The 14454-nt window shown below is 40.0% G+C and overlaps 1 protein-coding gene across 2 annotated transcripts in view; it reads left to right on the plus strand.

Annotated features, from left to right (window-relative positions):
* The window catches only part of YTHDF2 (YTH N6-methyladenosine RNA binding protein F2), a 31470-nt gene that overhangs the window by 12824 nt on the left and 4192 nt on the right, over window positions 1–14454 (plus strand). Inside the window, exon 5 of one of the 2 annotated variants that reach the window (XM_067725147.1) lies at window positions 13534–13667. The exons of the other annotated variant lie outside the window; for it this stretch is intronic. Within the exon in view, the coding sequence (XP_067581248.1) occupies window positions 13534–13667 (134 nt within the window). The remainder of the gene's footprint in view (window positions 1–13533; window positions 13668–14454) is intronic. 2 annotated transcript variants of the gene reach the window in all.

The following is a 14454-nucleotide window of genomic DNA, read 5'->3' on the forward strand; positions in this document are numbered from 1 at the left end:
TAATATTTCTCTTATATAAGGAAGTTTTTTTTTTTTCCTTACAGCCATCTTTTTCCTCCTAACCCTTTAATTTGGGCATTTAGTCCCTTGTTTATAAATGTTTGAGGTAATCATCTTGGCTCCATTTTCAACTTCAGAAAAAAATTTAAAATATACAAGTTTTAGTGATACAAAAATCAGAAGAAAGAAACATCACTTTAGCCAAATATATTGTTTTCTTACTATTAAATCTTTAAGAAATAAATGACCATGCAGTATTGTTCTTTCCATTTAACATTACTCCACTCCACCACTGTTTTAAATTGCTTCTTCAGAGCTAGTGAGTGGGCATCCTGTTTTAATCAGGATGGCAAACCTGAACGTTTTGTAAAATTCTAAGGCCGTCTATGTTGTCTTCTGTCTTGCAGATAAATTTACTTGTTTTTCTGCCAGTAGGATTGAGGGAATTCTATTTGTATTACTCACCACCTTCCTTGCTTTGTGGATAAAATGCCTTTCTGTAGCCTTGTTAAAGGAGGACCAAAAGAGAATAGGTGATACTGAATTTGGATCTCTTTGAAGCATGTCCTTTGTTTGTATCCATCTTTCAACAAATGTTTTGTGGTTTTTTTAAATTTAATTTTATTTTTGGCTGCATTGGGTCTTCTTTGCTGCACATGGACTTTTCTCTGGTTGTGGCGAGCGGGGGCTACCACTCTTCATTGTGGTGCGAAGGCTTCTCATTGTGGTGGCTTCTCTTGCTGGGAGCCCGTGCTCTAGGCATGTGGGCTTCAGTAGTTGTGGCCTACGGGCTCAGTAGTTGTGGCTCGCAGGCTCTAGAGCACAGGCTTAGTAGTTGTGGCCCATGGGCCTTAGTTGCTCCATGGCATGTGGGATCTTCCCGGACCAGGGCTTGAACCCATGTCTCCTGCATTGGCAGGCGGACCACCAGGGAAGCCCCCAGATGTTTGTGTTAATTGCTAGGATAGAACAGATAAACAAGGCACCATCTTTGGCTTAGGACCAGATAGTGTTGCTAGGTAGACAACAAAATGGATAAAATATGAGATAAGAGCTGTAATAGAGGGATGAAGAAATATTTTGGCTTTCTGGAGAAGTGATAAATTTGGGGAAATTAAGAAAGTCTTCATGGGGGAAAGAACATTTGATCTATATCAAATAGAATGAGTAATTGGGTAATCAGCACTTAAATGATAGCACAGTGCTTGGCACATGGTATACATAAAAGTTTAGCTATCTCATGTAATGTATCATTCTCATATTTTAGATGAGGAAGCAGGCTCAAAGAGGTTATTTATACAAGGTCTCATAGCTAACAAGTGGTGGAGTTGGTAATTCAATGTCCAAGTCCAATAATGTGCTAGAGCTAGCTAATTGTGAGCCAGTTGTTTAGCTTTCAAGAATTTTAGCAAGCTAGTTGTTAAGCACAGTCAAATTGCATAAACTTAAAAATTAAATACGGGCTTCCCTGGTGGCGCAGTGGTTGAGAGTCTGCCTGCCGATGCAGGGGGCACGGGTTCGTGCCCCGGTCCGGGAAGATCCCACATGCCGCGGAGCGGCTGGGCCCGTGAGCCATGGCCGCTGAGCCTGTGCGTCTGGAGCCTGTGCTCCGCAACGGGAGAAGCCACAACAGTGAGAGGCCCCCGTACCGCAAAAAAAAAAATTAAATACATTGTATTAAAAGGTGTTTTAAATGCCTTTCTATTTACATTGAATTACGTTGTATACTACAGTTAGTAATATGTTACAGTTAAACTACATAAACTTAGAATACCATTATGATTACAATTAAACTGTAATATTTAAATTCATCACTCTTAAAGTTATTATGTTTGTATCAGTATATAATGTTGTGCTTTTGCACATGTCTTCTCAGCCCCACTGTATTCCTGTATTCCACTGGTAGTTTGAGGTCAGCCATGTTATTGACACCACGGAAATTGGCAAATGCTATATACAAATCAGGACTTGATTTTTCTTGATTGTCTAGACTTAAAGGGATGGAGAAAATATTAATATAGATTTACCACAAGGCATGTGGGATCTTAGTTACCCGACCAGGGATTGAGCCCGTGCCCCCTCCAGTGGAAGAGCGGAGTTCTGACCACTCAGGGAATTCCTTTAATGCAGATTAAACTTAAGTGTGTCATGTCTCTATCCCTGACATATTTTGAATGAAACAAAATTTGAAGAATTAGTCTTCCAGAATTTGAAAATTATTATCCAGTTTAGCAAGGAAGTTGCTCAAATTGACAAGCCAGTGAAGTTCTGACATATGTCTTTGTTATTTCACTTTTGTCTTTAAGTCATTAGTATCAATAAATGAAAATACGTTGGAACTCCACCCAAAGCCAGTCTCTCTCTAGTCCCAAAGCCCATGGACCACTGTGTGATATGTGGAGTTTGCCAGATAGAAAACTGGGTCTTGTGAAATGAGAAGTTTAATATGGAAAGAATAAGTGATAAAGCTGGAGAGGTTGGTTGGGCCTGGTATAAGAAGGGCTTTGGATTTTTATCCTGTACTTATGTTTTTAGATTGTAAGGGAGGATAGTCAGTGTAGAGTGACAGTTTAGAGGATGGGAAGGATGAAATACTTACTGAGCACTGACTTCGTTAGGTACTTTCATAGTTTTACTTTAATCCCCACACCAACTCCCGGAGGCAGTATCCCATATTTATAGGTAGGAAAATGGAAACTCAGGTTAGCAACTTACCTGAAGTCATCTATTAAATGAGGAGAGAGAGGTGTAGGTGACTCAAATACCAAATGAGAGTCTTTTACAATAGTTGGGAGAAAGACAGAGCCTGTATCAAGATAGTGGGAATGGGGAAGTTACAGTTGAAAAATGTGGTAGAAATATTTGCTGATTAGTTACTTAAAAAAAAACAGAGAATGTGGGATGAGCAGCAGGTTAGGGTTTGGAGATGTGTTGGCTTTTGGAAATAGTATTTGGGGTGCTTGTAGGACAGAAAGGTGATAGTAGGATCTGGAGCTCAGGAGAGATCTGTTGATAGAAATTTGGGAGTTTCCAGCTCTCAGTATAGGTAAAGGCATGGATGAGTTTAAGATTCTTCAAGAATATTGGTAATAAAAATAATGGCTGAAATTATTGCACGTTCTGTAGTGTCTAATATGCACCTGTCCTGAATACATTTTTTAAAAAATAAATATTTGTTTTTGGCTGCATTGGGTCTGCATTGCTGCGTGTGGGCTTTCTCTAGTTGTGGTGAGCGGGGGCTACTCCTTGTTGTGCTGCGTGGGCTTCTCATTGTGGTGGCTTTTCTTGTTGCGGAGCATGGGCTCTAGGCGCACGGGCTTCAGTAGTTGTGGCACGTGGGCTCAGTAGTTGTGGCACACAGGCTTTAGTTGCTCTGCGGCATGTGGGATCTTCCCGGGACAGGGATCGAACTCATGTTCCCTGCATTGGCAGGTGGATTCTTAACCACTGCGCTACCAGGGAAGTCCCTGAATACATTTTTTTATGTACGTTTTCATTTAATTCTATCATTGTGAGGTATGTACAGCTATTTCAGTTTTACAGATGAAGGCACTGAAGCACAGAAAAGAGTATATTCTTTTTGCACAGTTGCCCAAACTAAGAAAGCAGAGCTGATGTTCTACTTCAGTGCGGTTCCAGAGCCAACATGCATTGAGAGAAGAGGGCCAAAGAAAGAACCCCCTGCAATAACACAATTTAAGGGATGGATTAAAGAGGGACCAAGTGAAAGGGTTTGAGAGGGAGTACTTGGAGCTTTAGAAAGAGAACAAGGAAAGGGCTATATCTTGAGTAGAATTTCAAGCAGTGGGGTATAATCAACTTATTCAGAGACTGTAGAGAGGTAGCAGATGACTGCAAATGCCAACAACTATCTGAATAAAAGTAACATGAGAGTGCTTTGTTAGGGGTTTGAAGGTTTTGGTCTCCATACATCATTCAACAGACTGTGCATTTGTTGTTTCTATAGTGCTCCAGCCCTTCACAACCTGTGAAGTTTTCTAAGCTGTCTGTTCCAAGTCTTTCAGGGATTTAATGAAGTAAGACCAGCTTCTGTTTAGTTAGTACGGGCTGTTTTGTTGAATTAGACCATATAACAATGTCTGAAATGCAGTTGGGTATTAAAAATGTCAGTATTCTGTTTTTGCTTTGGCTAAAGATTGATCCAGAGGGGACTGCTGTTTTTCCAGACTTAAACATTTTGGGACAAGGGGTAGTTAGCGATTCTAGAATCATTTAGTATTTACTCTGAATAGTTTAAATCAAGAATTACTCAGATGTGAACCGTTCTGCTTACCTGCCAGAAGTAAAGATTAGTCCTATGACAGTTTTCAAACTTTTAAAAAGTGGAATTGTTTTTTCTCCTCCAAACAAAACCTTACTCAGAGCCCCATGAATGGCTAATTTCACACGCTCAGCTCTCTTTTTTTCCCTGGGTGATCTTCGAAGCATCTCCTCTATGAAGCATAATTTGGAATCCACTGGATGACAGGAATTTTTCAAAAAATGGAATAATGGTGCATGGAGGTGGAGTTGGGGGTGGGGGAATCTATTTTGAAATTGAAGAAATGCAAGGAATCTGCAGCTTCAGCATCTCATTTAGGTGTATTGGTTATTTAGTCTTGGAGGAAGGGAAGGATTAGAAAAACATCTCACAGCAGCTGGCGATGCTACAGCATTGGCTTTGACTGCCTTAGTTTAAGGAACTGTATGATAAAGGACTGACACCTGCACTATATAGGAGTTTCAGGTAGAGGAGGAAAAGCTCTGTTCCCTGAATTAGGGAAAACAAAAGATCTCTTTCTTCACCATTGAAATCTGCAAGTCTGCAATTGAGGAAGAAGAGTGTGGTAGGCTCAGATCATCCTTTCTGCCTTTCTCCACAGAAACAGGTAATTCAATTTAAATTTGCATCCTGCTGCCACCACCTCCAAAGCAAATTTTTCTAGTTATAACAACTAGACAGTATAGACTAACAACTAGCTCAGTAGTGTGCCCTAATGCTTTTCATCCCTTGCTGAATAAGCAATTCCTAATTGAACTGATTTAACTCCAGTTAGCCATAGGGAGGAAATATAAGTGAAACAGTATAGTATAGTGGATATTAAAATGCTCATTTTGGGCTTCCCTGGTGGCGCAGTGGTTGAGAGTCCACCTGCCGATGCAGGGGACACGGGTTCGTGCCCCGGTCCGGGAAGATCCCACATGCCGCGGAGCGGCTGGGCCCGTGAGCCATGGCCGCTGAGCCTGCACGTCCAGAGCCTGTGCTCTGCAATGGGAGAGGCCGCAACAGTGAGAGGCCAGCGTACCACAAAAAAAAAAAGTGCTCATTTTACAGGATGAGACCAAGTACAGAAGAAAAGAATAGCAAGACCAGAGTTGAGTCATTTTTATGGAAGACTGGCTTTGAGTTGGGTCTAGAAGGATGTATATAGGAAAAGATTGTGGAAAGAAAGATGAAGGAAGAAAATGGCTTCAAGTTTAAGCTGTTGGGTATGTGGGGAGCGGGAAGAGGCAGGCAGTTGCTCTTTCCAACTCATTTGCATTTACTGCTGTTGTAATACCTGGTGGTTCTTACGAGGTATTTAATACTCTGCTACATGTGTCAAAGCTAAAAATTTGGACATCACTTGTGTAATATGTGAAGCCATTTAGAAAAGGTAGACTTACATGTAAGCTTTTGACTTCATGTGGACCTTTTGCGCAGTCAGGGTATAGATAGCATATAGAGCTTTTAAACTGTTTGCATGTTAAAAAAATTTGCAATGTGCAAATTTTATATTAGCATTTTGCAAATTTTCCGTGTGCATTTGGTTTTCATTGTAATAACCAAATCATAAAATGTGTAGACAGTAAAAGAAAACTCACTCATAGTTCCTCTACCCTGACAAAACCAGTCATCATTTTGGCTTATTTTCCGACACAAGTTAGTGGTTTATACAATTATAATCATATTCTGTGTAGTATTTTATCCTGCTTTTCCCCCTTAATACTTAAGGTATTTAGCCATATTTAGCCATTTTTTGCATTTATACATAAGGCACTTTCCATATCTTATCTCTGATCCCTTGTAACAATCCTGTAGAATAAGATTATTTTCTTTTTTCTTCTTTTTTTTTGGCCCCGCTGCTTGGCTTGCGGGATCTTAGTTCCCTGACAAACTCGGGGCCCCCTGCAGTGGAAGCTTCCAAGTCCTAACCACGGGACCGCCAGGGAGTCCCCAAGATTATCTTCATTTTACAGTTAGGGAACTGAGATTCAGAAAGGAGTAATTTTGTTAAGATCACTAGCTAGGTTGTAGAAGAGCTGGAATTCGTTTTGCCCCAAAGCTTTTCTGTTCTTAGGCCTTGCTGCATCTTCACATTTATCATTTAAAATAACTAACTGCAGTGTTCTATTATCTACTAATGCTTGTAGTCAGTCAACTCTTCGTTGGCTATATGAGGAGAGCATAATTGGTTGAAACTTAAACCTTCATTTAAGCACTTAGGTTTAAAACTCCCTCATCACAAGCATCAAAAGGGAGCAGATTGGATCTACTCTACCTAACCTTGTGAGAGAGTTGCTGCTAATGACAGGCAGCAAGAGTAAGGGAGAACACAAATGGTTCTGAATAATTACTCTGGAAGGTTAAGGTTATAAAATCGAATGGGAAGGTTTTAGGCTACCTAACTCTTTTTGTACACAGACTGCAAGACCTCATTTTAGTGGCAGAACTAGAGCCCTAGACAAGTTCTTGGGTAATTCAAAATCATTTATGACAGATGTTACCGTACTTGCAGTCCGTAAGCCTGCAAAGGGGTCCCCGGGGAGGGGAGCAGGGTGGACATGGTGTGAGAGCTTCAGAGTATAAATTCCAAAAAAAATGGTAACAACAAGTTAAAGCAAACTTTGAGTCACCTGGAAAGTATTTACAAAAATACTGATAACTAGGTTTACCCCTAGATTTACTAAACTGAAATTTTATTTAGTAAGCTCCCTAGGTAGTTCTTAAAAGGATTAGAAGCAGTTGAAGAGAAGTTTCCCAGTTTGTACAGGTTACCATCTGAGAGTTACTTACATGCAGATTCTTGTGTTTCCTCACCTACTGAGTGGGCACCTTTGGAGTTGAGGCTTTGGAATCTGCATTTTATCAGCCCTGTAGGTGATTCTCTTGTATTTAAATTATAAATGTCATTAGGTAGTGTTTTGTATGTCCCCCACCTCAAATTCCTCATGCTTATTTTTCCTGTAAGTTTCTTCCTTTGCTCTGTAGTCTTCCTTCCAGTCTCTGCTTGCTAGTCTCAAGACTTCATCTTTTTTTTTTGAGATGTTGAGTTCATTTTTATTAAATATTAATCAGAACCATATGAAACTGCCATATTTCTGGGTCAGAAAAGACTTCATCTTTAGAAGCAATGTTAGAATTCACAATGTGTCTGATAAGTCTGGCTGTACCTTTTTATACTGTGGCCTACCTTAAGGCTGAAAGGGTCTTTTGAGTAGTGTTTTTCATCAGCTATCAATATTATGAGCCTCTAGTGAATTGCTTGTATTGTTTGTTCATTAAAAGGTGCAGATGTCTTTGGCTGAATATCCTCCGTGTTACTTGTTATAATCTACTCCTCAGAGGCATTATGGCTACTTCTAAGAGGCTTTAATGTTTTAAGTTTTACATTATTTTATTGTATCCTTTTGTGAGCACATTAATTGTTTAGAGTTGTTAGATGATTTTAAGCAATAAGATTTAGTGGCTACTAACCATCCTGAAGTTGCCTGAAGATGTTAACCGAGTTGTTTTTTTTAAATTTATATATTTTATTTTATTTATTTTTGGCTGCGTTGGGTCTCTGTTGCTGTGTGCGGGTTTTCTCTAGTTGTGGCGAGTGGGGGCTACTCTTCATTGCGGTGCATGGGCCTCTCATTGCAGTGGCTTCCCTTGTTGCGGAGCACGGGCTCTAGGCGTGTGGGCTTCAGTAGTTGTGACGTGGGCTCAGTAGTTGTGGCTCGCGGGCTCTAGAGTGCAGGCTCAGTAGTTGTGGCACGTGGGCTTAGTTGCTCCACAGCATGTGGGATCTTCCCGGACCAGGGCTCGAACCTGTGTTCCCTGCATCAGTAGGTGGAATCTCAACCACTGCGCCACCAGGGAAGCCCATGGCAGGCAGATTTTTAACCACTGTGCCACCAGGGAAGCCCGTTAACTGATTTTTAAAGGTAATTAGTTTTTTGGGATGTGGGAAGGGATTCTGTTATTCTATTAAGTATATTACGTATGATGGGCCTTTTAAAAAGTTTAGGTGTATATATACATTAGGTAGATATTATTAATAAGCATGAATCCTAGATTCTGTTTCCTTGTTAGCATAGTATTGAAAAGGCTAGGAGCTCAGAAGATGGTGTCATATCTGCCACTATCAGTGATTTGAGTAAGTAAACTTTTGAGCCTCAGTATTTTATGAAAACGGGGGAAAAAACTTACTGGGTTATTAGGATTAAATGTATATATACAAGTGAAGTACTTGCATACAGGTCTTTTATGAGTGATTGTTGTGATCCATAATCTCAGGCATATAAATGTATATATACACATAAATACACCTTCATTTATTTTACATCAGTCATCACATTCTTCAGTAACTTTTGGCATGATACTTAATAATGCTACTGAGTTTCCATTTTGGGGTCCCACCCTTGGAATAGACTGAGGAGGGCACAAGACGAAAGGGCGATCAGTTAAAAGGAGTCTGTGGCAAAGTCGTATTGAGAGGGTACAGTAGCTTGGACTAGAGAGGTATTAATGGAGGTGTTGAGGATGGTTCGACTGGAAATTTTTGAAGGTGGAACTGGAGGTTATATCATTTATCAGATATCTGGAAAGCATATTCAGTGATTGCTTCATTCTTTCTGAACCTACTGTCAAATGCTGGGAGTGGGGGGGGGATTTGACTGACAAGCTATTAAAAAACCTTATTTGTTTAATTGTATTCGGAAGTGTTTTCAGAAATTGATTTTATTGTGAAATTAGTTTTTGTTCAAATGTAGTTCTTACTGGAGAGCCAAGGAGTGATTCAAAGAATAACTGAAAAAATTTTAATGTATCTGTCTTACCGTTTGTTCTGTTACTAGTTAAGACTTATGATTCAGGGCCTGAAAACAGTAGATTATCCAGGCTTTTACTTCTGACCTTGTTAGTGAAATGTATATAGGAGTTCAGCTACTAACTAACAATCTTGGAAAAGAATTTGATGGTAGGAAAGGTTATTAGTTAAATGCATTTACTTCATCCTAGTGCTCCTATGCCAGTTCCCAGAAATTTATTTCAAGTAAGTGTCCATTTCTGCACCTAGAAAATCTTAAAAGGGAGGGAATATATGTATGTTTGTGTGTGTGTGTATAACTCATATTCATAGCATCAGAGACTGTTATGATTGATCAAGGAGTTCACTGGCAGTTCAGTGGTTAGGACTCCGCGCTTTGACTGACGTGGCTCCAGGTTCAATCCCTGGTCAGGGAACTAAGATGTCACAGGCCTCACAGCACAGTGCCCCCCAAAAAAAGATTGATTTCATAAGCCATATAAAGCATTGAAAGTCATATTAGTATAATCCTATTTTTTCATGTTAAACTATGTAAGCATTGTCTTATTTTCAGCCAGGGACCCTGAAATTTGTGTTCTTTTCTATCAGGGACCATGGGGATATAAGAAAACTTACTTGAGGGCTATTAAGTGAATTTTATCTGAGGGGTAGACATCAGATTTTAAAGTTAATAAAATTCTATCCGACAAATAAATATATGTGTGCCTGTTGTGTTTTATGGCCCACTTCAAAGTGGGGAGAGGGATGGTAGTAGAAATGAGAAAGGATATTAAGCTAAATAGAGGAAAAATTAAGCAGATTTATATCATAGGAAGAGATTTCAAATGTGCAGACTTTAAGTAACATTGCCACCTTGTGGCTTTTAGGATATTTCCTCTAGAGATGAACTTTTGCATTTTATAGTTATAGATATAAGGTGAGGAGGGACTAAGATGTGGTGGGTGAATGGTGTGAGTATTAACCTCTAGTTGTTTAAGTGACAGACCAGATATTGAGGCCTAGAAACTTCTTCCCCTGGTTTATACATTCTTAGTTAATATCTTTAAATTTATTTTTATTTTGTAAAAAATTTTTTTAGTCTCTACAATGAACAATGAGATTGTGGACTGATTTAAAGATTAGGATGAATGTCCTAGTGAGAATTTTGTGATGAGGTGTGAATTCAGTAAAATCTTGCTCTGCTGTTTTCCTTTTTTCTTTATTACCATCACAGTATCCTCAAGCTTTAGGAATGCTTCTTCCCTTCCTTTTAGCATTTGGTCTGTTTTTTGGTTAACTGGGACTTTATGATTAATTGTGTGTTTGTGCTTGAGGATCTTATGCAGGAGCTTAACCTAGACTAGCCAGTCCAGCCTGTTCCTACCACAAATCTCACTGTAGCTTCCTTGAACATGGCACTAGGTTAAAAAAGGTAGTAGGTAGGCTGCAACATGACACCACCACCACGGGGAAAGCCAGTTTGCTGCACCACTTCCCCTGCTACGGTGGGTTAGTAGCATCTTCATGTATAAAAGCCGGAGTGTCCAACAAGACACAAATGCATGTTGTGTTTATGGCAGTTCCAGCTGGGACTTGGACCCATTGGAGGTCCCAGCTTTTTTTTATGTGTTCTGCTCTTTCCTTTTATTGTGTATCTTGTCATCATTCTTCTGTCCCCCACCCTCCCAACCCCAGCTTTTTCTTTATTAAATATTACCAAGGTAGGACTGGTTAATTAGAAATGTTAATAAATACATCTGACAAGTGAAGTCTTTCGACCATAAATTGTCAAAGCAATTTAGTGGAATTCCCAGTGGTAATAGGAAATAGTCACAAAAGTGAAAGAAAAGACCTGCTGTAAGAGAAGTCTTTTATGGAAACCTAAAAGGTTTTAATGTCCCAAAGTGGTTAAAATAACGGTGCTTGTGTTAGAATCTTCTCTGTGTCATTTTTTTTCTCATTTTAGAAGACTTGTAAAAAGCTGATAGGCAGATTTTTTTCTTTTGCTAAAATACCCTCATGTTTGGTGATTTTAGTGTAGGTATGAGGAAATAAACACATTTCAAAGTTTCATGAGTTGTTAAACACAACTTTTTATTTTTATTTTTGGATGTGTAGGGTCTTCGTTGCTGCAAGCGGGCTTTCTCTAGTTGCGGCAAGCAGGGGCTACTCTTTGTTGCGGTGTGTGGGCTTCTCATTGCGGTGGCTTCTCTTCTAGCGGAGCATGGGCTCTAGGCATGCGGGCTTCGGTGGTTGCAGCATGCGGGCTTAGTAGTTGCAGCACACGGGCCCTAGAGCGCTCGGGCTTCAGTAGTTGTGGTGTGCGGGCTCAGTAGTTCTGGCTTGTGAGTTCTAGAGCGCAGGCTCAGTAGTTGTGGCACATGGGCTTAGTTGCTCCATGGCATGTGGGATCTTCCTGAACCAGGGATTGAACCTGTGTCTCCTGCATTGGCAGGTGGATTCTTAACCATTGCACCACCAGGGAAGTCCCAAATATAACTTTTTAATGCAGCCAATTTTTGCAGAAGAATTAAATGAATTATCCCCCAATTTATTAACATTTTACTTTGAAATAATTTCAGACTTGGAGAAATTTAAAGAATAGTGCAAAGGACTCCCACGTACTCTTCACCCAGATTTACCAATGTAATATTTTGCTACATTTGCTGCATCTTCTCTTTGGAGATATGTGTGAAATTTTTTTCTGAACCATTTGAGAGTAAGTTCCAAGACATCATGACCTTTTCTCCTAAATATTTTGCTGTGTAGTTTGTAGTTCCTAAGAACAAGAACATGCATTTATGAGCACGATGCAGTTTTCAAAATCGGGAAATTTAACATTCACAATACGATTATCTGATCTACAGATCTTATTCATATTTTTACCAGTTGTCTTAATGTCCTTGGTAGCAATTTTTTGGTGGCGGGGCGGGGGGGTGTCCAGGGTCCAGTCCAGGATCTTTCAGTTTTATGTCTTTTTAGTCTCTTAATCTGCAGTTATACACACATACTCACACACCAACATCCCACCCATTCATCCCTTTTGTTTGTTTATGATATGACGTTTCTGAAGAGTATATGCTATTTATTTTTGTAGATGTTGCTGCTTGTCTGAGGTTTCCTTTCCTCATTGTGTATATTCAGATTATGCTTTTCTGGCAGGAATACTACATAAGTGACTTTGTGTCCTCAGTGCATCACAGTAGGAAGTATAAGATGGTCTGTTTATGCCGTTATTAGTAATGTTTACTTTGATCACTTATTTAAGGTATCCTGGTTCTCCACTTAAAGGTACTATTTTCCTTTTAATAAGTGGGAAAATAGTTTGAGACTCTATATAAATATCTTTTTCCTCATCACATTTTTTAAACATCTTTATTGCAGTATAATTGCTTTACAGTGGTGTGTTAGTTTCTGCTTTATAATAAAGTGAATCAGTTATTCTCATCAAATTTTCACCCTTTAGATTTAGCATCCATTGCCAGTTCTTGCCCAATAAAGATATTACTGTGATAGTTGTTTACTTATCATTAAGGTTGTGTAATGCTCAAATTGGGTGATGGCAGGCCCTTCAAGCAGGATCCTCTGATTCATTCCCGTTTTCAACCAATTTTTTTTTTTTTTTTTGGCTGTGCTGCGTGGCTTTTGGGATCTTAGTTCCCTGACCAGGGGTTGAACTTGTGCCCCCTGCAGTGGAAGCTCAGAGTCCTAACCACTGGACCTCTGGGGAATTCTCCCAAGTGTTCTTTTTGTTTGGTTTTTATTTTTTTTAATATTTGTTTATTTGGTTTTGCCGGGTCTTAGTTTTGGCACGTGGGTTCCTTAGTTGCAGCTTGCTGGCTCCTTAGTTGAGGCTTGTGGGTTCCTTAGTTGTGGCATGCATGTGGGATTTAGTTCTTGACCAGGGATCGAACCTGGGCCCCCTGCTTTGGGAGCGTGGAGTCTTCTATCCACTGCATCACCAGGGAAGTCCCTTTTTTTTTTTTCTTTTTTAATAAAAATGTTTAAAATAGCTAGTATTTAAAATCTTGTGAATTGTTTACAGTTTTATTATTGGTGCCAAATTCATTTTACTTTTCAAGATGGTATGATGTGAATGCTTAAGTATCTTTATAATCTCTGAGAAGATGGATATTATCTTTATCATTTGTAAATATATAAGCTTATTTTTTTGTGTACACATCAAAATTGTATCTGGAAATAGAAGAGCAGTTTAATCAGCTTGCTGAATTGTATCAATGTAATATTTTCTTGATGTTGATCAGGAGATTAAGGCAGCTAATGCCATTTGTTGTTTGCATGTAATTTCCATAATTTAAGCTTCTGTCACACAGGTTTACATTAGGGCACAGGTGGTACTTGCCCTCTTGGTATAATTGTGTAGCTAAGATTCAGGAAGAGTTTTTTTTTTTTTTTTTTTTTTTTTTTTTGCGGTACACGGGCCTCTCACTGTTGTGGCTTCTCCCGTTGCGGAGCACAGGCTCCGGACGCGCAGGCTCAGTGGCCATGGCTCATGGGCCCAGCTGCTCTGCGGCATGTGGGATCTTCCCGGACCGGGGCACGAACCCATGTCCCCTGCATCGGCAGGCAGACTCTCAATCACTGCGCCACCAGGCAAGCCCTAGTTTTTTCTTTTTTTATGAATTTATTTAATTTTTGGCTGCATTGGGTCTTTGCTGCTGCGCGCGGGCTTTCTCTAGTTGCGGCTAGCGGGGGCTGCTCTTCGTTGTGGTGCGCGGGCTTCTCATTGCGGTGGCTTCTCGTTGTGGAGCACGGGCTCTAGGCGCATGGGCTTCGGTAGTTGTGGTTCGGGGGCTCTAGAGTGCAGGCTCAGTAGCCGTGGTGCACCAGCTTAATTGCTCCGCGGCACGTGGGATCTTCCCAGACCAGGGCTCGAACCTGTGTCCCCTGCATTGGCAGGCGGATTCTTAACCACTGCACCACCAGGGAAGCCCCAGGAATAGTTTTATGTTACGTTTGAGGCAAAATTGAACACAGGTGGATTTAGTATCACATTATAGAGGAACAAACTTTGTGTTTAAAAATGAGATGACTTAATAAGTGCAATTTCACAGTGCTATTTTGCATTTCTTTTGACTAAATATTTTAAATGCTGTTACTAAGCATTGTGATGAACTTACAAGTGTGTATTTCTATTTGTTTGTTTTGACGAGCTGCCTGGCGTGTGGGGAACTAAGGTCCCCTGATCAGGAATAGAACCAGTGCCCCCCCCTGCAGTGGAAGCGTGGAGTCCTAACCACCGGACCACCAGGGAATTCCCATAAGTGTGTTTCTTAGGGAAAAATGGATTTGGCAAAGTCTAGGTTTTCTAATTTAATGGTACAATTTGGAGCATGTAAGTTTATTTGTATTCCTGGGGTTACATTACATTAAAATAATA

The sequence above is a fragment of the Pseudorca crassidens genome, chromosome 2, assembly GCF_039906515.1.
Source record: "Pseudorca crassidens isolate mPseCra1 chromosome 2, mPseCra1.hap1, whole genome shotgun sequence".
Taxonomy (NCBI): Eukaryota; Metazoa; Chordata; class Mammalia; order Artiodactyla; family Delphinidae; genus Pseudorca; species Pseudorca crassidens.